At 40.3% G+C, this 27,651-nt stretch overlaps 1 protein-coding gene across 1 annotated transcript; it reads left to right on the forward strand.

Moving 5' to 3' along the window:
• Positions 1 to 27,577, forward strand: clcn2a (chloride channel, voltage-sensitive 2a). Its single transcript, XM_088014652.1, has 23 exons — positions 1 to 421; positions 5,660 to 5,791; positions 6,511 to 6,639; positions 7,014 to 7,147; positions 7,332 to 7,412; positions 8,776 to 8,799; positions 9,245 to 9,323; positions 13,186 to 13,311; positions 13,517 to 13,601; positions 13,910 to 14,011; positions 15,124 to 15,226; positions 16,226 to 16,381; positions 16,583 to 16,652; positions 16,748 to 16,852; positions 17,208 to 17,421; positions 17,558 to 17,691; positions 18,684 to 18,913; positions 19,313 to 19,424; positions 19,737 to 19,783; positions 23,004 to 23,042; positions 23,131 to 23,235; positions 23,744 to 23,830; positions 23,978 to 27,577. The coding sequence occupies exons 1-23, from the start codon at positions 253 to 255 to the stop codon at positions 24,482 to 24,484; spliced, it is 2,970 nt and encodes a 989-aa protein (XP_087870778.1). The 5' UTR covers positions 1 to 252; the 3' UTR covers positions 24,485 to 27,577.
• The last annotated feature ends 74 nt before the right edge of the window (positions 27,578 to 27,651 follow it).

Consider the following 27,651-nt stretch of genomic DNA (forward strand, 5'->3'; position numbering starts at 1 on the left):
TGCTGCTGTACAACGTGGTCTAAATATGAATTCAACAACTTTTCAATTGTGTAACTTTCCTCACCCTCTCTATTATTTAGCCTCAGTTTGGGCTGAAGTTTCTCAGTGTTTACGTAAGCCTGCCGTCCCGCTGTGAGATGTCAGTTTTTAAACACAAACCCTGCTGAGTCATATCTGCCTCCCACCTCTATTACCTGCACTAAGGTGTTCATTTTTTTTTTTTTTCCCCCCCCTTGCATTACGTATATACAGATGTATGGGCGTTACACCCAGGAGCTGGGGGTGTATGCCAAGGAGGAGGCGGCCCGCCTGCGGGATGGAGGCGTGCGGGACGGCGGTGGCCTGCGGAGGAACACCAGCGTTCGAAGCCGCACCGCAGACCTGCTGGAGTACGAGAAAGACCCCTGTGCAAAGTGCCAACGTAAGTGATGGTCATTCAGCAAGCCTCAGAACCTGACACAAAAATACTGTGTCAATGTGGAAAACCCCCCTGAAGGTCAGTCCAGCACAGCGCTGCTGGCTGTGTGCAGTGTGTGTGTGTGTGTGTGTGTGTGCGTGTGTGTGTGAAAAAGCCTTTTATGGCAGATTGCAGAGCTCCAGCAGACATGCAAGCAGCGTGAAAACACTGGCTCCTTGAAGTTACGGCGGCGCAGCTACCTGACACCTGGGAGCAGGGGGAGGATCTGAGCAAGATTAAAAGTGACTGATCTGAGCAACAACCTGCAGCTAACAAGGGCTGCCTCAATGTGTGCACCCTCTGCTGGCTGCCAGCGGCCTGCAGTGTATTTGTCAGTCCACGTATGTTTGGGGAGATACTTGCTTTACTGTGTGTTTATTTTTTATTTTTTTTTGCCTTTGTGAGTTGAACTCTGATCTGAACCGTCAGATTATTTTTCTTTTTGTCTCGTGTTCCCAGCTGAAGGCAGATAAGAGAGTGGCGCTGCCAGAGAGAGCTCCACTTCAGACTGATGGATTCAACAGTAACGGAGTGGCAGGAGGCAGCAGGAGGGCCTGTAACAAAGATATAGTTTTTTGTTTTTTCCCAAAGAAACACCTTATCGATTTTAGTTCATAGGTAGGAGTAGTAACTCTGCTTATTTGCATCATTTTAGGCTGCATATGTTGACCACCATCTGAATAAATGCATTGTTTTTGAAGGATTCACTGTGAATCTATTGGTGTTTTATGAACATAAAATAAGACAGTTTAAAACTGACAGTTTATGGATTCGTTTCGCCTACGGTGTACCTTGCTAAACGTAGACATAATTGATTGTGAAGTACAAAGGATGCTGCCTATTTTGTGCAGTACAGCACCGCCACAGTTCCTTGACTGTAGAAAAATATGCTATATGAGAGAGGAATCTCAAATATCAGAGGCCTTGGGGACTTATCGGGTTACAGCCACCGCATACTAAAACAAAAAGTGCACAGACTTTATCTGCAGTATTTTTGTCTGTTTGGAAAAATCTTTGGATCTAGTTTCACACACACACACACACACACACACACACATAGAAAGTGACGTGAAAATGTGCTTTCCGTAGCACTTTCCGACCTTTACAAATTACTATGACGTTTTGATATTTTGCTGATTTTAAAATAAACACAAGTTGCTTTTAAGATCAACCTACCAACTGTACTAGTGACATTATTGTTCAAATTTATTGTTAATGTTCGTTTATCTAAAACTATGCAATCTTTGCTTAACTCAGTTTTATTATTTAACACTATATGTTTGGGTTTATTTAAGTGCTGTGCAGCTGCACAGCTGTTGACACCGTTGCATTGCAGCAAGGTCTTGGGTTCTTGGCTTCAAATCCTGGTGAACCTCGGTGGAGAATGCAGGTTCACCTTGTGCATGTATGGCTTTTATGACATTTTTCTACAAATATTCCACTTTCACACCCACAAATAAAAATATGTGCAATTTTTTATTATTTTGTTTTTATACAATACTTTGTCCCTCAGGTGTTACCAAGTGATAGACTGTCCAGGTTGTACCCTGCCTCTTGCTTACTACCTGCAGATTTTGGTCACTGGCTTATTAAACTGCATAACAGATTATTTTTTTTACTTCTTTTCTGCTTTCAAATCACTGCATATTTTACCAAGAGATCTTAATTATATGTCCACACTCGAGAAGATGCACACATCTATTCTAGTGACAGAAAGTTTAAATATTAGAGATTCCCATGATGTGCTCATGGGAAATGCGTACATGTTTTATGTTTGACGTCGTGAGGGATGTGGGGAACTGCAGTTTTAGGAAATGCATCCATGTCTTCCCTCTCTGCCCCTTAGCTCAAGGGAATTAGTTGGAGTTTAATTGTTTTCTGTTTGAACTTTGCGAGATTCAGTAAAAACCCTGTCTACGTAAAAAAAAAAAAGGTGTTTATGACTAAACCAACGCCGCTGATCTCCAGGATCAATTTATGCTTCCATCCCCTGTGACTTTAGCAGTCTGATTAAAGTGCGATTGATTGCACCCGCGGTGGAAACTACACTATATCAGCCCAACCTCTCTCGTTCTCTGCAAAGCCGACCTCTTGAAGCCTCCATTGCCGGATCAGCAGCCGCTGATTTGTGTGCGCTCTCTGTCTGCGGTGTGCGCCTCTTAGATCAAGTGGTGTTTGTATTTTTAGATCCATCTTCAGAGATATTGCCCAGCCACTGTCTTCTTAGGTAATGCACACGGAGAGGCTTCCTTCAGGTTTTTAGAGGAAGTGGGCGTTTCAGTGTTCTCCTCTCATGCATTTGTGTGTGGGAGCGGCATCTCTGTGGGTGATGGACTTCAAGTGTAAGGGCCTCGTTTCAGATCAGTGGCTGCTGCTTCTGAACGAGGCGGCCTACACACACACACACACACACACACACACAGAGCTGCAGGCCTGTCAGAGAGCTAAAACCACGCACCTCGTTGAATTTATTTTGACTCACAAAGGGAGGTTTTTTTTTTTTTGTTTTTTTTTTTTTTTTTAGTTATTTATGGCTGATGTGACTCAAAACTCAAGTTTTTTGTACTATATGTACGGGTGTAGTATGTTTCACAGTACATTCAGTGCCTCTTACGCTGCAGGAATCCAAAATAAGTGTAATTCTTTATTATTCCATTGTCGGTGTCTGTTGACGCGGTGCAGGGCCAGGGGGGATTAAAATTTTGTCTGGCTATGCGGACGATCTCTATTAGGGGTAGAAGACATCTGCGAATGCCATGAGTCTGCGGATGTGAGAGCGAGCCAACATGAACACGGAAGGATGAGGCTTCGCAGGTGCCAGACACTGTTTATGTGAGCAACTATTTTTATGAGGACTGGAGGGAGGAAAGATTTATTATTATTATTAAGTGGGGAAATTCTTGCCAAATTTTTTTTCTGTTTTTTTTTTTTTTTTACAATTTCAATCCTCTTTTATACATTAAGATGCGGTTGAGGACAAATGATTAAGGTGTTTTATATTTTTACTTGATTGCTTCCATTTAAGGCATTGTGCCAAGAACCATATGAGAGGAAAAAAACAAAAAACATTTTTGGAAATTCCTGCAGCTTTCCCAAAATGAAATTAAGGTTTAACTCTGAAAACATGACGGCAGACAATGATGATAATTGTTTATCTTTTCAAGCATTAGGTTAGCGTTTGGTTCGTCTGCTGGTCGAGCTGATTAAGAGTGTTTGCATGTTTACTCTGCTTGCTTGTGCATTCTCTGCTGGCAGCTGTCCATTCAGCAGGTGGCCTGACTGCTGGGCAACTTGGCTTGTCAAACACACAGTTGTGTTTTTTTTTTTTTCCCTCAGAGATTTAACAACCTCCATTGTGTTCTGACTGCTGCATACACCAAAAGGGGGCTGCAATGTTTGCTTCTCTCTTTTTTTTATGTCCTTCAGACACTTTTTGTTTTCTGAACATTTTAAAAAGATTTGCTGCTGAGAAGCAGAGGTGAACAATTGTTACAAATTCTCTTAGGTACTTCCCCAAACATTATTTCATCCATTTCATCACAAACTGGTGCACAAGTGTGGAGTGGGGAGAAAAGGGATGCATGGTGTTCCACTTTTTTTTTCTACAACTAAATATGTTTTTCATTGGTCTTTTTAAAATAGTTGCAGCTTTGTTAAGAGTCTCCGAGGACAAACTTTTTCAATTCTTGCAACAGATTCCAAATTAAATTTAAACAATTTTTGAGGCCGACTGTTTGCTCATGGTTGTTAGCAGATTGTGAGTGGGTCAAGGTCGGGTTGGATGCAGAGCCTCATGGACATCAGCATTACATTACAACATGTTTTATATCCTCAACTTTTCTACTTAGCAAAAGTAAAACAGGACATATTAGCAAAAGAAGGAAGTTCAAGGTAACGCGACTGAAGCGGTTTTAGGAAATATGGATCTTTCTGTGAGTTAGTGGCACATTTCTGTCTCCTCTAGGGATGACCACATCGATGAATGCTCTGGATACTGAAGTGGATTCCAGGCTTTGGCTGTTTAACAGACCGGAGTGAGGAAATGAGTCCAGTGATGCTTCTTTTAGTTGACCTAGCTCAGATTTATAGATTGTATTGTAGTAAAGTTTATAACTGTGACCTAGCTTTTATTGCCACGTTTTGAAATAGATTAAATGATGCTCTGTCGTCCATTGAGCTCTTTGTCTCGTGATCTTTATATTTAGCTGAATGATAAGCTGATCTGAGAGAGTTTGTTTTAAATTTCACCGGGTTGTTTATTTCCACAGAAAGTGAATTGTCGTATAAAATATTTCACACAAATTTCAAATCTGAATTTAGTTTCTTCACTTTACTTGAGAACTGGAAAGAAATTTAAAGATCTGTTTTGGTGTTGGATGGTTTTGTTTCATGGAGGTTTTGGTCCTGTTGATGCTTTAGCAAATCATTTTTTGTTAACGTGCAGTTAATAAAAGAGACTAAATCCGTATTCACACTTTCAGCCTCTAAGCACTGCAGCTTATTCACAGAAAACCGGATAGTGAGTATCCAGGATTTCACAACATGAAACTGTAAGAAAAAAAAAAAAAAGAAAAGAAAAGATGTGTTAGGTTTCACAGCCTTTTAGGAATTTATTAGCTCTTGGTTTGTTTTCCTCTTTTTTTCTTTTCTTTTACAACACCTATAAACAGCGGGTATAAAAAAGGTATTAAATATGCCAACATTTTTCTGAGTTTAAAACACTTCCGTTCACTTTGAATTCACACCAGTTGTCAAAAACAACCTCAATAATTCACACCTATAATTAGTTTAAAAGTGGAAAACTTTAAAAATGAGCAGATATTATTAAAACAGGTGATGCTGATGAACACACAGTGGAGGTAAAGCTTTCTAAATGCTGATTTTAGCAGATTTTTGGGGGTTTTATGCCTTTTTTTTTACATCCCTTTTTCAACAGTTCACTACTTGTGTAGATTCATTTGGTTGTTATCGACATTTGCTGCAAATGCCGTGTGAGTAGAATTATTAGAAATAATTGAAATGAGAAAAATGGTGGCTTGTCCAGTTCTTTTCTCTCTTTTTTCTTTTTTTTTTTGGCCTCTGTAAAAGAGCAGCTCTGTGTTCGCCCATTCCGGTGTTTTCTGAATCTTATCCAATAGCAGGTAACTTTGTCAGTGATTTATTTTTACATTCCCCTCTCTCTTTCTTGTTTGGTGTCATCAGTGTGTGCATCTCGCTGCCAGAAGTTCTTGATCTCACGGGTGGGAGAGGACTGGATCTTCCTCATTTTGCTGGGGCTGCTCATGGCTCTGGTCAGCTGGGTCATGGACTACGCCATCGCCTTTTGCCAAGAAGGTAGGAAAGAGACATGGAGCCAGAAGAAGAGATGGTGTCTGAACGATGGGCTGTTCTCCTAAAGGCTGCCATTATGTATTAAGCGTTCAATCTGAAGACGTCAGTCCTTGTAATGAATTGGTGACACTGGTCAGTTTCATGTTCACAGATTTGTCCGTTCCAAAATCGGTTTTGCCGCTTTTTTGGCTTGTTGCTGTTGAGATTGTTTGTGACATTTCTCAGACATTTTAAAAACGTATTTACTTCAGATTTGCTGTTTGCTTATTTGGAAGCTTTTTCAGTTTTGTTAAAACTGGTCTAAAATAGCCACTTGTCTCACACGTGTGGGTCTCCAGTAAAGTATGTGTCAAGACTGCTTTCGAAAAATAAATGATAGTGCAGTGAAGAACAGTAAAATGATCACAAAATTGAACTATTTAAGTCTCACTCTATAACAATTTTACTCTTAATAGGAAACAAATAACATGTAAATTATGCGAGTAAATAATTATCCAGTTCTTTTTAGGCCTTTAATGACTTTATGTTTTTGTTTAGTTTCAGCCTAATCTGGCTTTTTCCTTCCCTGTGTGTGTGTGTGTGTGTTTTTGTAAAGAAAACATCAAATTCATGCAGTTAGTAGAGATGGAGAGAAAAGTAAAACCGAGGAACAAAGATGCCGGTTGCCTTGTTTCCTGCTGTTTCATAACGAGATGACGTGACTTATGTGTGTGTCTGTGCAGCACAGAAATGGATGCACGGTGGCCTGGACAGCAACATGCTTCTGCAGTACATTGCCTGGGTCTCCTACCCGGTGGTGCTCATCACTTTCTCTGCAGGATTCACTCAGATACTAGCGCCTCAGGCTGTTGGTAAGACAGATACCATTTATGCACAAACATGTATTCATCTCTCTAATTCACAGTCGTTTTTTTTTTGTTTGTTTTTTTTCTGTGTTTGACTAATGTAATTGGCTCTGAAGTGCACAGCTAGGGCTCCAAGGACATGTCCTGCGAGTCACTACGGGCAGGACAGTCATAAAATGTACTGCTGATGAGACGTGCATACACAAAACTGTATGAATATCAATCAGCTCCCCCCCCTCCCGTTCCTGTGCTCTTCGTTTCTTCATCGTATCCCTCCTCGCTGTAATTGCTTTCTTTCAACTCATCTTTTCTCTGCACTCCATCATCCCACCTGGCATTTCTTTCTCCTCTCCTCCTCTTTCTCTCTCTTCCCACCTCAGGTTCAGGCATTCCTGAGATGAAGACAATACTGAGAGGAGTTGTTCTCAAGGAGTACCTGACTTTTAAGACCTTTGTGGCTAAAGTCATCGGTCTGACCTGCGCTCTGGGAAGCGGGATGCCTCTGGGGAAAGAGGTAGAGGACCCTTTTCTTCGTCACTCCTCACAGCAGAATGTCAATCTGAGTATGGGTTTGTTTGTCTAAAGGGGTTTTTAATGATTTTCCCCGCGGGAGGTAAATGCATCACTCCGCTCTCACAGTTGTATTGCTTTCATTAGTATCTTTGTTTGGTGACATTTGCCTTCACCGTCTCTCACAGGGGCCCTTCGTTCACGTGGCCAGCCTATGTGCTGCTCTCCTGAGCAAATTGATGGCGGCGGTTTTCGGCGGGATTTACATGGTGAGCACAACAGACGTTTTACACCGTAAATTTAAAAGAAACCTAAGGCTTAATTTGCTTTCTCAGTGAGGAAAATAAAGATAAAGATAGTTGGAGATGCTCTCTGGGTTATCAATTCTGTGGGTAATGTTTAATGTTATTTCACAACATTACACCACACAAATTTTAGTCAAGTCGAGTTATTTATACAGCATGGCAGCATATCTGACCAGGGTTTTACATAGTAACAGTTCAACAACTGACCAATAAAAACTATCAAATTAGTCAATAAATGCAGCAAAACAAGCATCCAGATGTTCCTGGTTAGGCAGAGTTAAAACTTATCGAAAAGAAATGTTTTAATTTGGATTGACACTTGCTTAGATTATTTTTTAAAAAGGTACATTTCACCTCAAAAACAAGCTTCACATAATTAATTGAATAAAAATATATGTTGATGGTGGAAAGAGATTTTTTTTTTTTTTGTGAAGGTGGGTGAAATCAAATATAGTCAAGTTTCATTCAGAACCTCCAGGGATCAGAAAATAAATGTTATTCTTGACTGTAATTTTTAAGAAAAAATATTTTTCTCCTTTCAGATGTGATTTTTTTCTTTGCAGAAAATTGCATTAAATTAGTAGATCAGGCATAAAGCATCCTGAAGTCAAATTTGAATTGATGTGTGGTTGGTATGGGAAGTCCCACAGCAGATGGCATTACTTTAGGTATGAAACAATCCAAACTGAAAATTATAAAACAGCAAACAGGAAGAGAAATGACCAAATAAAATCCGTTGTGAAAAACTAATTTTATTTGATCAATAAAACTTCAAATTAGGGATTTCAAGCCACAGACACAGAGCCTGTCAGTTAGCATAGAAAAACAGCATAATACTGATTTTTCTCAGCAGATGAAGAAAAACACACACCTGCAAGTCAGACTTCGTTTTAACAAAAGAATAAATGTTTTATTTATGACAGAAGAAAAGAAACACAAACTATTATTCTCTGAAAAAAGTATGTGACGCTTCTTTGACCTTCTGCCATTCCCCAGGACACACTCTCACCCCCATGCACATGAAAGCTCAACCGGGACCTCAGTCTTTTTTTCTGCACTGGATCCTGGGCTGGGATTCTCCTCGCTGCACACAGCCTTGACAGTATGGAGGAAGATACACAGCTGAGATGCCCAAAGGGGGAAAAAAAAAAAAAACAGACAGCGCAGTTATAAAAGATTCAGACTGTTACAGCTACATGGACAGTATTCCACATCAGTCAGGAAACATTGAATGAACAATATGTCTGCTGAAGTACATTCACTCCTTGTTTGATTTAGTGGATAAGAAAGTCACATCTGCACCTTTGTTTTGTTCGTACTGCTGAAGGAAGAGCCCTTTGAGGGAAGCAAGGTATGGACGCACAAGTCAAACAGTTTCTCCGTTTCCCACTCCGTCGTCATCGATCGTCCATGTTGTCCGTTTCAGAAACCGGGTCAAATTGATGTCTTCCCATTCATTTTTGCTGTGTGTGATTCTGTCCAGTGGTCAGTCGCAGAGAGGCATCATCAATATGTCTCGCCTTATTTGGTCCAAACATCTCATCGTGTCATTTTTATTTTAACTCAATTCTGTGTTTTCATTGGACCTCCTGTACACCTACAACCCAAAATGAGCAGATTTCAAACATTTGACACTTGGTACTTTTGAATGTTTTGTGTTTTTTGAGTTAAATTTCACTGTGTTTTGTGGCACCTGCATGCACGCATGCACCGACTTGGATCTGCAGGTTTGAATGTCTTGAATGCGTTGCTCTGTTTGTTTTTGTATATGTGCATATCTTACTTTCTTTAATCAGAATGAGCTGAGGAACACGGAGATGCTGTCGGCTGCCTGTGCTGTGGGTGTTGGCTGCTGCTTTGCTGCGCCTATCGGAGGTAAGACTCGGCCGCCGAGGCCTCTGACTGAACTTGACCCAGTAACGGTAGATAAATGCAAAAGCTAACTGGATGAAGAGAATGTTTTGCCCTTTTAGCTGTAGGAGTTGTAAGCTAGGCCAGCGTTTTGTTGTAATTCTGTCAGTCAGCGCAGAATCCTGTATCTCCACAACTATCAGCCTGACTTGCCATGCGAGCTTACATGTATATTTATGTTTCCCATTGTTCCTTGTGGGACATTCCATGTCGACTCAACCAGGAGTTCCATTTGTCCATCCATTCATCCGTCCATCCATTTTCCTCCACTCATCCGAGGCTTGGTCTTGGTGGCAACAGGCTAAGCAGGGTGTTCCCGACGTCCTTCCCTCCTGAGAGGCTTTCCAGCTCCTCCCGGCGTTCCAAGCTCCGGTGACACATGTAACCCACTCCAGCGATGTCTGACTCCACCCTGCAAGCTATCAGTCTGCCCAGAAAGGCTGCAAAGGAAATCTATTATTTACATACCGAGCCCCCTCAGAAGCTCCTCCTGGATGTCTGAGGGCAGAATGCCAGATGTTTAGTTGCTCTACGAGGAAATTCAGTTTAACTATTGTGCTTTAAATCTCATTTTATGGGTCGCATTGAAAAAAAAGCTCAACGCGACAGACAGGACGGTTCGGTTTGGAGCCTCCAGCTCCAGCTAAGACTACTCCACAGTGAACTGCAACACCTGCAAACCTTTTAGACTCGACACCAGCCCAACAGATCCCAGGGTACCTCAACCCTCTGGCTTGCTGATGCTCTCCTCTCCACACTGAAGAGAGCACTTAGATTTTCAGGTTCTTACTCTCCTCCAGGATATAAAGCCCAGTTCAGGAAGGAGACAAAAGAACTGCAAACAAATGGGAGTCAGCAAGGAATGGATGTCTATAAAGTTAGTTAGTTAGTTAGTTAGTTAGTTAGTTAGTTAGTTAGTTAGTTAGTTAGTTACCTTTTAAGGAAAAGACTGAAGTATTTTTTTACATTATTTATTATATCATATTATATTATAGAGATTCAGACAGACATGCTTGAAGTTGAATTGGTAGATGTTACCACAATGGTCTAGACCGGTGCTTCTCAACCCCGGTCCTCACCGCCCCCCTGTCCTGCATGCTTTAGGTATTTCCCTTCTGCCACACACCTGAATTGTATCTCTGGGTGATTAACAGGCTTCTGCAGTACTTGATGGTCATGCAATCATTTGAATCAGCTGTTCTGGAATAGAGGCACATCTAAAACATGCAGAGCAGGGGGGCAGTGAGGACCAGGGTTGAGATACACTGGTCTAGACACAGCCGTTTCAAAATTACTTCTTTATTTTTTTTGTGTGTGTGTGTGTGTGTGGGTGTGTGTGTGTGTGTGCGTGTTGAAAACAATACATATGTTTATTGTGCACTTTGCACAAGAATATACTCAAATTACACTTTTGAAAGAAGTAGAAACAAATCATTTTAACCAATTATGATGTCTTCATAAAGCATTTTCATGATTTTACATAAATATTAAAAGTAATAATCGGAATGTGTGTTTTTTTTTCCGTCATTATATTAGTCAGCATATTAGCTCAAAAATATACTAAATATGCATGGAAAGTTAGCAAAGCACTAGTGGAAAACTAAAAAAGCTGACAATGTTGATAATGTAAACTCTGAAGTTGTTTTATTTTATTTCAGTATTACTTCAGAAAGTTCAAAAATAAAATCAAACGCTGTTTCTCGTTTTTCCAAGTCGTTTCAAGGGAATCTTTGAAAGAAAAAAAAAATCAGCCTCTAATGAGTTTATCCCCCCCCCCAAAAAAAATGGTCTGAACTTGTATGGGCCCTCGCAGAAAGATGTTTCACATTTCATCCACACTCAGATTATAGGGTGCTCTGGATTAACTAAAGAATCAAAAGAAATATGTTTAGAAGTTAATTGTCCACTATAGATAGAGCTGCAGTGTGCGTGAGTGTGTGCATGCGTGTCGACGATCGTCTTACCAGTGTCGTCTGTCCTGTGTGGACACTTCCACACAATAACTGCACGGATGAACTTCAACATCTCTGCAAAGCGTGAACTGGACTGACTGGGTGAAGAAAATTCACAGATGGGTTGCACATCTGGTTTTCCGTCTGTAGAAGTTTGAAATGATCAAATTTTACACAGCAGGTCCTGGTTTCCTGGTTTTGTCAGGTTGAAAATTAAGTGACTCTAAAGTGGGTTTTGTTTCACAGCGTCATGAGCTCGTTTACTTCGTTAGAGATGTTGACGAAAGCTATTAAAAGGTAAATGGTGAAAGACAAAGTGGTAAGGTTATGTGATCAAGATTTCAATCAGAAACGGACATGACGAGTAAAAACGTCACAGCAACAGTTAAGAGCTTTATCATCTGGGTCATTCGTTACGTTTTTATTTGTTGATGGGCCTTGAACTCTCTCCTTACTTCTAGGTCAAAATGCACACTTCGCCCACTCTTTGATTAATGTCAAGACTTTCTAAACTTGAAAAATCTGGTGGATAAAATGTTAAAGTGATGAATCACGTTCGGTTTCAGCAGCTGCTCCTCTTTCGACGGCGTGTTTTCAGAAACAGATGGACTCGCCCACTCAGGGAAATGTTTGAACTTCGAATTTTTTTTTTTTTTCTAAGCAGCGAAAGAAGTTCAGGAGCTGTCCTCTGACATCATTTATAAAACTGATTTTAAATATTGGAAATTACTTTATTTGGCTATGGTCTCTTGATTTATTTAAATTAATATGATGCTTATTCTTTTTTTTTATCTTGAAATATGTAAAACTGCTCAATTGATTGAAATAACACTTTCTCTGTCAGCATCTTCTCTTACCACAGAGTTGAATTATTTTTATCAAAACCTCTTGATAGCTGTTTTGTTTGAGCTGACGCTTCTAGACAGACAAAGACGGACTGGGATTGTTGGGGTTTTTTTGGGGGGGGACATGATTGACACGTTGTCTCATTCATTTACAGATCTGAAACAAACTCACAGTGACATCAGAACAGTTTGTACTCTATAGCTAATGAGAGATTTACAGCATGTAATCAGTTTAATATTTAACCAGAATTTAAACAATCTGAAATTGGTTGTTTATTGTTTGGTAATTGATTAGATAGACAAATATATTTTGTTTGTTTGTTTTATTAGCTGAATGAACAGCTAAGGAATAAGGAAATTGAAATACTTGCACCATAGGATTGAAACTTTTTGGATTCATGAATGTGATTTATCAAGCTGCAGGTATAGTGCCTGGCAAAAGTATTTATAACCCTTGTATCTTCTCACTTTTAATTGCTTTTTTTTTAATCTACTGACTTAAACTTTATTGGTGTTTTATGTATGAAAAAAAACATATCAGTTACTAAAGTAATGCCCTTTTTCTGAAATTATCTGCAACACCTCTGTCGTATCATTGTCATTGTTATTTTGCACAAAAGCGTAATAAATTGAGTAAATTTGAGAAGTGATCGAAAAAGGACAGTTTTAAAAATTGTACACAATTATCTTCTATTCAGCCTCCCCATGTCAACACTTTGTAAAATCAAATTATGCAACAGTTCAGTTCAAATGCATGTCATACTTTTCCTAATTTTATTTTACTTTTATTTTTTTAAAAAGAAGTCTTATTTTACTCTGACTTCCAAACTATTTACTACCTTGTGTTTTTTTTGTCTTTTGTTTTTTTTTTAATCACATAAAACCCGAATAGAAGAAATAACGGTTGTAGTTTTAACATGGCAAAATGTAAAAATCTGTAGGAGTTCGAATACTTTTTCTGCAAGGCCCTGTGGTCGTCTCTCGGTGCTAAAATGTGTGATTCTCTCAGTGTACATTTGTGCGTTGCAGGTGTGCTGTTCAGTATCGAAGTCACGTCAACGTTTTTTGCAGTCAGGAACTACTGGAGGGGCTTCTTTGCTGCCACCTTCAGTGCGTTCGTGTTCAGATTGCTGACCGTCTCGAACCAGGAGGAAGGTACAAGAGACTAAGTGTTACTTTGTTTACAAATCTCTGAATATTTGTGCGAATTCACCTGTGCGGCAGAGCAGATCTGTTGCACAATGGCTTCTACATGCATTTTGTCATTCAGTCGTCTTAATACAAAAGTCAAGCTGACAGATTGTCATTCATGGCTGCATGCTGTCTGCAGCAGAGTGAAGAACAATCTTCTTTTCCCCAGAGACCATCACTGCTCTCTTTAAGACACGCTTCCGTCTGGATTTCCCTTTCGACCTTCAGGAGCTGCCGGCGTTCGCCATCCTCGGGTGGGTGTGTTTGTCGGGAGTGGCTCTGCATTGCACAGTATTCAGTTTCAGAGGATATTCGAATTTTAGAGGCCATTTTGCTGCTTGGAATTTGAAGATTGATTTTTAGTCAAGGAATGTGGCACAAAAGAAACTTTGAGAATAATGGTTCTGGATCGGCCTGTTAGTTGGAATGCTAAAATTATTCCTAAAATCAGGAAATTGGAATAACGTCCTCCCGTGAGAGAGCGTCCAACAATAATTGACGTAACTGAGATTTCTGCGGTCGTTTCTGCTTTAGGAAACCAGTCATGTCTTTCTGTTTGCAGGATTGCTTGTGGGTTCGGGGGAGCTCTGTTTGTGTACCTGAATCGACACATTGTGGAGTGCATGAGGAAGCAAAAGACCATTAACAAGTTCCTGCTGAGGAAGTGAGTATCGGATGTATCTGGTCCTGGTTCCTTTACTTTATGAGCACCAATTAGGCTCAATATGCTGCTGCTGCTGCTGAAGGGGCTGTTAGTGCTTCTCTGTTATAAATCCTTAAAGGACAACATCAGGAGGCGGATAAAGTACAGAGACAAAGCAAACAGCAGTTACATCCTAAAACCAATGACGACACACACACATTGTCATTGAAAAACAGACAGACTGAAAAGATTACCTTTAGTCAAAATGGCAAAAATTCACACAAAACAAAATCATGTTTATATGTTTTAATGCTCATGGGTCAAACTCAAGACCTGGGGGCCAAATATGACTCATCATAGCTTTTTAGCTTTTTAAAGACATTTAAATAATATTTAAATGTCTTTAAATATTATTTTATCTGTCAAATAAATGTAGTTTTTGCCTGCCAAATTACGTCAGTATGAAAAGATGTTCAACATTATTTGTTTTTAAGAAGTACCCATCGAATGCAGACAGCTGTTTATTAATATTTGAATGTTTTGCTAATGAGTTTTATCAGTACATTTTGCCACAACTGGCCCCTTTGAGGACGTTCATGACCTTGATGTGGCCCAAAATTGGCATAACTTTGCTTTAATGTAAGTAAATAGGATTATATGACCGAATATATACGAGTGTATAAACCACTAGAGTGTTGCTCAGGAGTCTTCCTCTCCCATGTTCTATAAAAGTAACTTAGAGATCAAACGTCAAAGAAATCAAACACCAAAAGAAAGAAGAACAAGATATAAAAAAAAGCTGAACTAAAATAGAGTTAGGAAACAATAAGCCTGGAATATAAAAGAATAAATCACCCTAAGCACAATGTGTCATTGTTAATCGTTGTTTTCTGAAATGCCACATTACTGTTGTTGCTGTTTTTTCCACCCTCCGACCGTAAGCCCCCATGCTCTTTTTCACTTATGTTTACCATCCTCCTCCTACTCCCTCACACTGTGTGTCACAGCGATAGCGTCGTTCTGGAGAAAAGTAGGCTAGTTCGACACGTGTCATCGTCAAAAGTTAAACATAGAGCGGTGAATCAACTGCTTTACTCACGGCGAGAAGAGCACCCCCATTAATGACCCCACAGTCCGTCTCTTCCTGTCAGGCGGCTGGTGTACCCCGCCCTCGTCACCCTGCTGGTGTCCACGCTCACGTTCCCTCCTGGCTTCGGGCAGTTCATGGCTGGACAGGTGAGAAAATGTGCTTACACCATTCTGACAGGAGGGAAGCGCGTCCTGTTTGTTGTGAGATAATTGATGGACATTTTAAATGAAGTGAGAGTTGGTGTCAAGCTGAGTTCCCTCGCTTAATAGGCTGTTTAGCAGCTGATATGTTTGCCCAGATGGTAGATGTTTCAAAAATATTTCTTGTTGACACGCACACTTTTCCTGAGCTCTCAATCTGCTGTTGGGTCTGAAAGGTATTTTTTGTTCGGTAAAACCAACATGTAAAACTTTAGTTTTACACCGCATAAAAAGACAAGTAACCCTTCCCCTAAGCCCCCATTACTGTTAACTTTTTCTGTCTTCAGTCAGTTAGGATGAATAAAATATTTGTATTTAAGAATTAGATATTTTTCAGAGGTTTTCTCAGTGTTTGGTAACATCTGGATCTTGTACGCTAGGAATAGCTTGTTGGCATCTTAACTGATTCTTAACTGATTTATTGTGTTCATCCCAGGATGTCGCACAGAGAAGCGGTGTGTTCAATTTTTAAGAAACAAATCAAAGCGATCTTTTTTTTTTAAAAATTGCAATAAAAATGACTGTTGTCATTTTTATTGCAGTTTTATTGCAAAGTTGCCCTAAAAGTTGCTTTAAAAGTCCATTAAAATGGCCAACTTTGCATTATTGTGCATATAACACTTTAATGCAAAGTTAGCACTTCTAATGGGCTTTTAATGCAACTTTTAGAGCAACTTTGCATTAAAAGTGTCATTATTTATCGAATGACACTTCACCACAACAGTCATAGACATTCATAAAGACTTCTTTATGTTCATGACAGGTGTTATGTCATGTTTATGACAGTGTAATGTCGGTCTTATGCACACCCCGTCAACTAAAGTGTTACCAATTTTTTTATTTTTTTATTTTTTAAGAAATTTTCCCAAGCGCCACATCTATGTTGCAGCGAGAGTTTTGTTTCTGTCACACTCTGAACTGATGGACGGTTTTCCTGTCTGTCAGCTGACGCAGCACGAGTCTCTGGTTGCTCTGTTTGACAACCGCACCTGGTGTCGCCAGGGTGTGGCTGAGGAGTTTGACTACATCAGCCACCATCACGCCTGGAAACACCCCCAGGTCAACGTCTTCATCACGCTCATCCTCTTCATTGTCATGAAGGTGAACGCTGTCTGCTTTTACCTGCTTCTATCATGCAACAATTAAAGAGGCATATTTTCATGAAGTCACAAAGTTTGCGTAGCGCGATATTCGTCTTTCTGCGTAACTGCTGACAGTGTCTGGTCATAAGGTATACAGCAAACTATGGCCTAAAACTCTGCATTTTATTTTTTTTCACCCAAACGTTTCTCTGTGTTTCAGTTCTGGATGTCTGCTGTCGCCACCACCATGCCAGTCCCGTGTGGAGCCTTCATGCCCGTCTTTCTTATTGGTGAATGAACAGTCAGCATCTTCCTTTTTTCTTTTCTTTTTTCCCAGGGAGCTCTTAAGGACAAACGGTATTCTGTGTGTGTTGTTGACTGACAGGTGCAGCATTCGGCAGATTAGTTGGTGAAATCATGGCAACCATGTTCCCTGATGGCATCCACGGAGATGTGTATCCTATAGTTCCCGGTGGTTATGCTGTTGTTGGTGAGTTGCTATAAATCAGCTTTTATACTCCTCCCAGCTCCTTCTACTTAGGATTTTCTACTCATCTTATGCGGCTTAGGTGACTTTATTTGCTGTAGCCTTGAACCTTCAGCACGTTTTAATCGCTTTGCAGGCAGCAAATGCTACGTAGCAAAACATCAAAAATAAGATTAGTGCAATGATTACTGTTAGAATCAAAATATAGTAAAATTCTGAATGACAAAATCAACACATAAAAAAAATTAGCATCTTTAAATGAGAATTGTTTAAAGTAACAGTAATAAAAGCCTGTTTTTCATGTGACTGAAGATTTAAGAAGGCAAATATTTACCTGCTTTTCCTTTTCTCTGTGCAGGCGCTGCAGCGCTCTCTGGTGCGGTCACTCACACCGTTTCCACAGCGGTCATTGTGTTTGAGCTGACCGGCCAGATCTCCCATATCTTGCCTGTGATGATCGCAGTGATTCTGGCCAACGCCGTGGCTCAAGCGCTCCAGCCGTCCCTCTACGACTCCATCATTCGCATCAAGAAGCTCCCATATCTACCAGAGCTGGGGATGGGACATCACGAGTGAGTTTGGTCTTTTTTTTGTTTTTTTCTTTGCTCTCATCTAAAGTGATTATGAGTCGTTTGTTTTGACTTCATTTATATTTTTTGACCTCTCCCTTTCCATCACCAAACTAGTAACTTCTCCTCCATCATTTAGGAAGTATAACATCCGCGTAGAGGATATCATGGTCCGAGATGTGCGCTTCATCACCTTGAATTCTTCGTACAGAGACCTGCAGGAGATGCTGCTGACTGGGCATCTAAAAACCCTCGCCCTGGTTGAATGCAGAGGTTTGTTTTCATTGTTTTTCTTGTTTGGAACAGTGGGAGGCTCAGCCAGGGACGGGGTCTTCAGATTTAGTTAGAATATTTTTATCGTTCTCAGGTTAAGAAGGAAATTTCTATTTTGAATTTGGACGGCATCAGAGGTATTTTCCTTTCTGATGATCTTATTTATTATTGGTTGCTATAAACACACTCTAAGCATTTCGAACTCAGAGTTTCTAATTTGTTTCTTTTGAACTTCTTCACTTGTCCGTGTCATTTCTTCTTTCCTTACCTCCTCCAGATCTATTATTTTTTTCTTTTACCCCGTTCTGTTCACAAATCGATTGACTATGAAATTACAATATACAGTGTAGCCCATCGTATGTTTTGTTTATTCTCAAAATGCTGCTGAAAATAAAGTTAGAGGGTTTTTTTTCTCCTTTTTCACAGTTTTTTCTAGTTCTTATCATTGTGTTTTTCCGTTATCCTTTTTACATTGGCGCATATAAAAAATGTCAGATTTTACATTGTTTTAAATGACGTTAGACATCGTTTTAAATAGCTTAATTTATTTGTAAATTTGAAAAGCTTTTTTAGCAAACTGTGTCGTGTCCAGCGAGCCACACCACCAGGATGACAGTTCCTCCTGTTTGCCGAAGCCGAGCTCGTAGATAAAGCAGCATGACCTTCCTGCTGCTGCCGCAGCCACAGACAACTTTCTGTACTCCAGCCTGACCTGAACCTAATTCCCTTTCAACATTTGCTGCACCATTGAGCGACCGCTTGGTGCCGACAATAATTAGCTCGGTGTGTGGTCTCCGTCTCACTCACTCCTTCTGTCCCTGCAAAAAAAAAAAAAAAGAATATCTGTAATGCCAGGTAATAAGAAGTAGATACTTGTATAAAAGGCACAAAAACAGAGGGGGAATTGCATCTTATGAGCCGATACGGGATGGTTTCACGTTTTCCTGCTGATTTAATGCATGATGGACTGACCTGGCCTTCATCTCCCTCAGACTCCATGATCCTGCTGGGCTCCATAGAGCGACTGCAGCTCCAGTCGCTCCTGTCTCTCCAGCTGAGCCGCCAGCGGAGGCTCGAGTACCTTCGTCAGCTGGCCCAGGACAACGGTGCTCACGATCCCCTGCCCAGCCTGACCTCCGACAGCACCCCCAGCTCCCCCTGCGCCCAGGTTCACCCCAACACCCCCACCAACACCAGTGCTCGCCAAGTTGTCCGCTTCCTGGTGAGCACCCAGCAGGTGTGAGGCGTCCGGGGGCGCCGGGGCAGGGTCGGGTCGAGCTCGGGCTTGGGGTGGGATGCAGGAGTAGACTAGAAGTAGATCAGAAACAGCATGAGTGAAGCACAGAGCAGTAGGTAAAGGCACAGCTGCAGCTTTTGGATTTATTATTATTATTATTATTATTTCTTTTTGTGGCGGTAAGTGTTTTGTGAAGAAAATATACAAATGTGAAATATTAAAACTTCTCTATTAACAGCTCTCTTTTGTGTCTCTGTTGTCTGTGCCTTTACCCGTGCTGTCCTGTTTGTTTCTGCGCATGCGCTTGGCCGATCTGTGTGCGCTTGTGCATTTGTGTGCATGTGTCTGTGTCCGTTCTCTCCTGTTAATGCGTTGTCCGTGCAGATCTCCACAGAGGAGTCTTCCTCCTTCAGCCCGGCGGCGTCCAACGCTCAGCTTCCTCTGAAGTCAGCCTTGAAAACCGTGTCGGCCATCAGCGACGCAGAGACGCCAAACAGTAAGTGGCTTAAACGAGGACGTGCAGACAAGAAACAAGAACAACTGGAACATGTTAATTTTGTGCCTTGCAAAAGCATTGACACGTTTTAGACGTTCAGCAGTTTGTCATATTATATGCACAAATGTTTGTTATGTTTATTGCGTTTATGTGTTGACCTAACCTTAGCTGTAAATGGAGGAAAGAGTGGTTGTTAAAAGTTTTGTCTCTGGTAAAAACACTTTTCAAGGCATTGTTTAACACTTTTAAGTATCAGAAGCAGATTTAATAAAATCTGTTCTAATTTTTTATTTTATTTTTTTACCCCATCAGGCTCACAGACCCTCTCCTGTGCGGATCCGGACAACGAGCTGCTGGAGGTGAGAAAAGACCGAGTTTACTTAGGTGTGAGCTTTCCGTGGAAGGACGAGTGTGACATGTGCTGTGTGGGAGGATGCGCTCTCTCTGAGTCCATGGCTCGTTGCTGTCCTGTTGCTGCCGGATAGGACTCACCCAAAGGCACCAGAGCTTTGCAGTGTGATGTCATTCGGTTCTCGCTGTGCGCAGCTCCGTCCGATCAGTCGGTGACTGCACATCGCTCCCACTGCCAGTCTTCCAACATCCTACATTTTCACTTCGCTTTAGTCAGAGTTGGGCCCAGAGGCGGAGCCACGCGTCGAGGCAACTATCGGTCTGTCTTTGACTTCTTCAGCTTCCCGCTTAGACACATTTGACAATAAACAGCTTGGAAAAACCCGGCCGCTAATTTGACGACTTTTACTCAGCGGGGTAAAAAAAATATGAACTCTACATGTTCTGAGAGAAATAGACCTGAAGCATCACCCCAAGAATTTGTACTGCTTGTTGGAGGGAAAATTTAGATTCATCTGACCAAAGCATACAGGTCCAGTTGAATTCCCTGTAGCACTAAAAGTATTATTATCTCCACATGGTTTTGTGATGGTAGATACCTTTTCTTTGGCTGCCTCTGCAAACAACTGATTACCATGTAGATAACATCTAAAACCTTTTTCTGGCACCAACTTCTCTTTGCTATGACTTTCTAACAATAAGGTTTTTTTTTGTTTGTTTTTTTTTTACCTCACTCACCAGCCTCCTCGTTCCATGGAGGCAAGATCACCTTGGGTTCCTTATCCACTCGAGTGGACAACAGCTAAGAAAAATGGCCCTGTGCTTCATGTTCATAAATTTATTCCAGGGACACCGAAAGTCACGACGTAATTACTGGAAGTTATACAAACCCTGATCAACCTATAAAACTAAAGTAAAAAATGGCAAAATCACTAATATGACATTAATTTTTGATGAACTGTTGGAGTTGACAGTAACTGTGCCACCAAAAATGCTTTGAAAAATGTATTTCTTAACGTGGGATTTCTTTTCCCCGTCTGACTATTAAGATCTACTGAACTAGAGGTTGGAAAGTGAAATTGAGAGGAAGACACTGCAACAGGAGTGAGGTGTTTATTTTGTGAAGGTCGTGCATCAGTAAACGAATCTTTAATCATTTTAAACTTTTACAACCAAAATAATATTTTTATTCAATTTTTGCCATCAGAAACATTTAGATTTTCCTTTCATTTATCATTAATATCATTATTAGTTTGTTTTAACAATACACAGTAGCAAGCTCATGCTTAATAATACTAATAATAAAACAAATTAGAATGATTATTCTCTGGTTAATATTTGGTTCAAAATAAAAACATTTCGTCGTGTAAATGTAGAACAGCCACTACCACCATAATATGTTGAGCTTCCTAAATTAAATACTGAAACAAAGAGACAAAATTTTAAAAAAATTTAAATTTTATGAGCTTAATTATAAATTGAACTGAGTTTTTCCAAAGCGGAACAGAAAAAAAGGCTCGCTAGTAGTTTGATGACTCAAACGTGTGGGTTTTAGTTTTATCCTCCTCTTTGGCCTTCATTTGTAATGGGAGTTCATCCTTCTGAAATAAGTAAGTATAGTTAACACAGTTTCTTCTATAATAGATGTTCAAAGAGGATTTAAAAACAAAATGTAGAACAAACAGTACATTTATCCTGGCTTGCACGTAAAACATTAAAAAGAGCTGCGGTAGAATCTCGTAAAGACCTCGTCCCCTCGTCTTCATCTGCGGTGCAGTAATTACAGCCTTTCAGTAAAGCTGTGCTTACATCACAGAGACTTCTTCCCTGCAGAAGTCTGGCTGCCATGTTCACACAGGGTTAGAAACTGTCCGCTTCATGTGAACCTTGTGTTAATCTTGTGCTGTGATGCCTTCTCTCCCCCGGCTGGAAGAGTCCGGCCGGGCCGGCGTCTCCTGACAAAACAAAGCCCAAGCCCAAAGGAGTGAGGATCTCCATGGCGGTAAGACTGTCTGCCGCCTAGAGACTGTTGCTAAGTAACTGTTGCCTTGCGACGTGCGCATAGTAAGTGCTGGAGCAAAAATATTTGTGGTGCTCAAACCAAAAGCATCAGAGTGGCTTTTTGCAGAGAGAGAGAGAGTGTGTGAGATTGGTCAAGATGCTCGTGCTTTCAGATGTTTTCACTCTAAACTTGTTCAGTGTGACTGTGCATTTTTTAACATATTTCTCCTCTTGCATTAATAAAACTGTAGAGTGGTTTTCACACCCCTTGATCTTTTCCATTTCTTGTCATTTTTACAGCCGCAAACGCAGCGTGTTTTATTTGGGATTTAGACTAATACAATGCAGTGCATGCAAATAAATCTCTGAAAGAAATATAAAGCCTCCCTTGCAAAGATATAAAAAAATGCAATGCAACAGAGTGCGTTTAGAAGTTGATTGAATGGTGAAAAGCGTTCCATTGTTCACCTTGCCTCGTCGCCGCAAATGGTGGTGGCAGCATCGTGTCGTGTGGATTTTTTTTTTTTCTTCTGGACAGCCAGAGAACTTTACCGAAGTTGACGAGACAATGAATGGGAGTAAACTTAGAGGAACACTTGCTACAGGTTGCGAAGGACTTGAGACTGAGGCGGTAGCTCTCAGGATACAGCAGGATAACAATCCTGAACCTGCAGCCAGAGCTACAATTAAATAGTTTGTAGATTTAAGAGTATTAAAGTGTTTGAGAGGCCCAGTCACAGAGACCCTCCACCCAAGCAGCCTGATCTGGAGATATCGTGCAAAAAAAAAAAAAAAAAAATGAATGGCCAAACAATCTGGCCTCTTGACCTGAAATAGTGGTAGACAAACCATAAAAGATTTGCATCTGTAGTGAAAGGTGACTTTACAAAGTACTTACTCAGCAGGGCTGACTATTTTGAAATTATTTGATTATTTGAGTTTGTTACATAAAATCCCAACAAAATACTTTGAAGTTTGCTGTTGTTTTATGACAAAATATGAAAACGTTATTACGGTGTGACGATGTCTGAAAAGGCACAGTAAAACACATTACTTTTCTTTTTTTTTTAATCTGAAACTTTTACAAAATTGAAACTAAAACCAGCTGCTGCCTTGTAATGTGTTTTGATGTGTTTTTCCAAACTATACAGTTTTAAAGATTTATATATAAGGGGAAAAAACACTGATTGTCTCACTTTTCTCTTTTTTTTTTTTTTGTATTTTTAGGAGTCTTCTGAAGTGGAAGATTGCATGACTCCCTCAGAGGTGAGACTTGAAAAGTCAGGAGGACTTCTGTAATTCAGATATTTAAAACAGTTTGTTTTTTTTAACTCTGGTTTCTATCCCTCTGCAGATAGCAGAGTGGGAGGATCAGCAGCTTGATCAGCTGGTGGATTTCAAGAACTGCAAGATTGATCCCGCCCCCTTCCAGCTGGTGGAGCAAACGTCTCTGCACAAGGTACAGAAATAGCCAGCAACCTTTCATACCATTTGATTTAAATTTAACTGGCAGAACTGTAATTTAAACATCCAGAAGAGGGGTTGTATTTGATACGGAGCCTGTAGAAACTGGGTGCTCTTATTTCACCGAACCTTCATAACTTGAGCATGTCTCTGTGTTCTGGAGGAAATATCATTTCTATATGATCGGCATATTTGCTCTGTCGTTATTCAACAGTTTAAATTTAGATAAAAACAGTCAATCATCCTTAAAAAAATGTATTCTGTGATAAATTATTCTAAACTATCCTGTCTCTGTAAATGAAATCTGTGGAAAAATATCCTCAGCACACATCAGTGGAAGTCTAAGACCGCCTGGATCTGACTCAGTGACCATCTTGAAAGCCAAAAATACAATGCTGTCCCGTTCCCTGCATGACAGTCCACACAGCCCAGATGCAAAATGCAAATGAGCCCCTTTCAAGTCTGTATTCAGGCCATGACCCACCTCTCCTCCTCACCCACAGACTCACACTATCTTCTCTCTGCTGGGCCTGGGTCACGCCTACGTGACCAGCATGGGACGGCTAGTTGGAGTGGTTTCACTCAAAGAGGTGCGCATGTGATTTCTTTTATTTTTTTTAACCCTTATTTGTTTTGTTTTAAAGATATTTAATTGACAATTTTCTCTTTTTTTTCTGTGCTCCCACTGGCTGTGCTTGCTTCCTGTTTTCCTGCCGCCTGCTTCTCGGCGTTCGCAGCTGCGTAAGGCCATCGAGGGCTCGGTCACAGTGACTGGAGTGAAAGTGCGCCCTCCTCTGGCCAGTTTCCGTGACAGTGGGAACAGCACGAGCGTATCTGAGGTAACAGAACTACACAAGCTGTGCATGCGTCACAGAGGGCTGTCCTTGCCACGGGAACCTAAGCCTCCCAACGCAGCAAAAAAGCTGGACCTTTCGTTCAAAGACGTCCCCGTCAGCTTCTCAGACAAGACTGATTTGCAATTCGAAAGCAGCGATAACCAGTTGTCAGACCTCGTCCTTCAAGAAAGCCCCTCATTCACCGAGGACCAATCAGAGTTTACTTTTGACTGTAGCCCCTCTCACACCGAGGAGTCAGAGCTGGGCTGCGACCACGACCCCGCCGACCCCACGCCGGCGCCGGACGAGGTGGAGCAAGAGCACAGCAGTCCGACTCTAAACACGGACCAATCAGAACCTGGGGGAGAGGGTAGCACTGTCCACACCAAGGACCAATCAGAATGCTAATCTAAAGCTTATCTATACTGTCGCCTCATAAGTGTATCTGTTTCTTAAATTTGCATCAGTCCAGCCTAGACACTTGTGTTTCTAACCCAGTGATGTGAGCGAATGTCTGTTGATAGGGGAGGGTCGGTTTTATTTTTTTTATTATTATTATTATTATTATTATTTTTTTTTTTTTTTAGCCATCAACAGATCATTTATGAAAGACCAAATATTTCTGTATTTTCAAAAGTGTCCGCATCAAGGTTTGTTTATCGTCGGAAAACAAGGATGGTCCCAGACAAATGTTGCAGAAAGCCTCCTTTCCCCTCGTGTGCTGCTGATAAAGTTTGTTAACGACAAACAGGAAATCAGGAGGTGTGAAGTCAGAAAGCTTAAAGCACAAGGCTCACAAATCACAGCTGAACAGCAAAACTGAATTTTGCTGACCAAGTCACAATGTAGGAAAAAAAAAGCAACTTGGCCTCAACGGGGTAAAGAAGACTGCTCTGACTAAAAATAGGTGTGAGGTGTCTATTTAGGAGTATTTGCATTGTTGCAGGGGAGCAATGCTGAGTTGGTGGAGAAACTCAACAAGGATAAGTTAGTGCCTAGGTTGGCTCCTGATATTAATCAGAGTTCCTTCTGAAGTAGCTGGATGCTTGTGACAAACCCCTGATCACAGAGAGATCTTCTACATCACAGTTGTGGATGAAATGGGATAGCTGTTTTGTGATTTGGGTCCTATTGATTGTAAGCAAAGGGATGTCTGCTGATGCATTTGAGTGACTTGTTGGCAAGTGGCAATATGTAATCAATATTACCCCCTTAAACTTATTTTTACATTATTAATAGTCACATCACAACTACACACTTGAATGTATTTTATTGGGATTTTAAGAGGAAAGGGGGAAAAAAAGACTTTTATTTATGAATGAAATGTTTAAAATGTGACATCTGCCCATTAAGTTTTGCTTTAATCTGACCAGAGGCCCTTCTTGCCTCCTATGGTGGCAATTCAAAACTGCAAGCATTTGTTGGATTTTTTTTTTTTTTTCTACTAATATTTGCTTTTTCCCTGAGGCGTTTGCAGCATGGCTGTATCCTCAGTGTTTAAAATAAGCTAAACACACCTGGACTCTATTTTCTAACCAGGAGGCAATTGGTCACACATGATTTTATTTAGAGAAATGGGTTGATCAGACCACACACATTTTCATATTTTTGTATCTTTTCCCTTTCAGTTCACACCTATGTGTTACTCTATACTGGTGTCTTAAAATCCCGTTAAAATCTATTAATGTTTGTGGTTGTAACAAACAAAGCGTGTTAATAGTGACTGATCAGAGTGCATGCGTCCTATTCTATGAAGACATAAATAAAAAAATGTGTTTGGTTCTTTTCTGGTCTAAAAATCACGGTAGAAACAACATCAGGTCAGAAACGGCTCATAGCACATTACGTGTCGTCAGAACTCAGAACCACTGTGTGAATAATATATCCACCATTATTCAGCAAGCACTAAATTTAACAGCAGTACCGTACAGTAATTGTCTTTTCTGTGACCCTCATTCTTTATAATTTGCAGGCAGCAGTTCATGCTCAGCTTCCAGAGCATTTTATTCAGGTTGAGGTCTGAAATTACTGAGTACTATTTTACATTTTACACAGCGTGCTAAGATTTTGGAGCAGCTTTCTGATGTAGATTTTCAGGAATCAGTGTTGAAACATTAACTCTGTGACAGATAATATCATATACTTTAACTTAGGGTCTTTATTTCTGCATTATGGTTCTCTGCCCAGGGTGGTATTGTCTGGGGCGTGTCATATGCCTACAGTTCTGGGCTAAACAAGCCCACTCATCCCTTCTCCAACACCATGCCTCACAGCTGCAGTGAGGTGTTTGCTGAGCTTGATTGATTTTTACTAAAAATGTTTTTTTTGGGGGGTTTTTTTGTTGTTTTTTTTGCATTATAACAAAACATCAGTGGCCTTATTAATGCATTGTTCCATATAGTCTTGTGGTTTGTTTAAATGTAGGAATCACAAGAAGTTGTCTCATTGTGAATTGTTTAAGCAACATTTATTTATTTATTTATTTATTTATTTATTTATTTATTTATTTATTTTACAAAATGTATTTATTTATTTGTTTGTGTTGATATTCAATACAAGAACTCTCGCAACCTGCAACTTCCCCGAACTTTTGCTTTATTCGGACGGTCGCCTTTGCTATTTTTCAGGTAATCTGGGACGTTTGATAAGAAGCAAAATGCTGTTACTCGTCATTTGTATTTACGTAAAGCAGCAATATTTTTCCTGGTTTTTCACACAGTGTTTCTGCATATTAACTTATGACACTATAAGATGTTATGAGCCGTTACATTTGAGCAGAGGCTATTCACCGAATTTTAAGACCTGTTAAAGACTAAGCGATGCTTTATTATGTCCTCTTAACACAAAAAATTGAGATGGTGTCCACACCATTTTTTAGGAAATGTCACTTAAATGATAATATGTGGTAAATGTGCGGACAAAACTGTGCATATTTAGATCTAAGCATCCATGGCTACGATAGTTACGTCTGTTCCATGAGCACACAAAGCCCCATTGTCTAATTTTAGACTACTTTGTTGTTTAAGTCTTTCAAAAGGGATTTGTTGACATTAAGATATAACACCAGCTTTACAGTTTTATATTTGTGTGTGTGTGTGTGCGTGCGTGCGTGCGTGCGTGCGTGTTTTAGACGTCTGCATGTGTGAACGACCAAAAACTTTCCATAATTAAATCTGGTCCTACGTTGAATTCGCCAAAACAAGATCCTGTTGAGTTGAAGCCAACAAAAAGTACATGGAATCATTTGGCTCCTTTCCGAATAATGTTGGCTAAAAACTGAAAAGAGCAAACACTGAAAGCACAGAATGACAAGGGAATTACTGACATAAGCACACGATGATATTGCTCCAAACTACGTATGTATAAGCAATGCACAAATGTAAGAGTCTCTGTCGATGACTAATAACAAGAGGTGTTGTTGGTATATGTGTCAAATGAAATGCAATAAGTCCATGTTAGTAATAAAGCAAAGGGAAATTGCAGACTGTATTATTTAAGGTATATTGTCATCAGCATTGGTCTTTCTTTTGATATCGGATACTGGTCTACGGATCAGCCCCCAAAAATGTATTTTC

The sequence above is a fragment of the Poecilia mexicana genome, unplaced genomic scaffold (assembly GCF_051168715.1).
Source record: "Poecilia mexicana isolate PSO_F unplaced genomic scaffold, ASM5116871v1 scaffold_17, whole genome shotgun sequence".
Classification (NCBI taxonomy): Eukaryota; Metazoa; Chordata; class Actinopteri; order Cyprinodontiformes; family Poeciliidae; genus Poecilia; species Poecilia mexicana.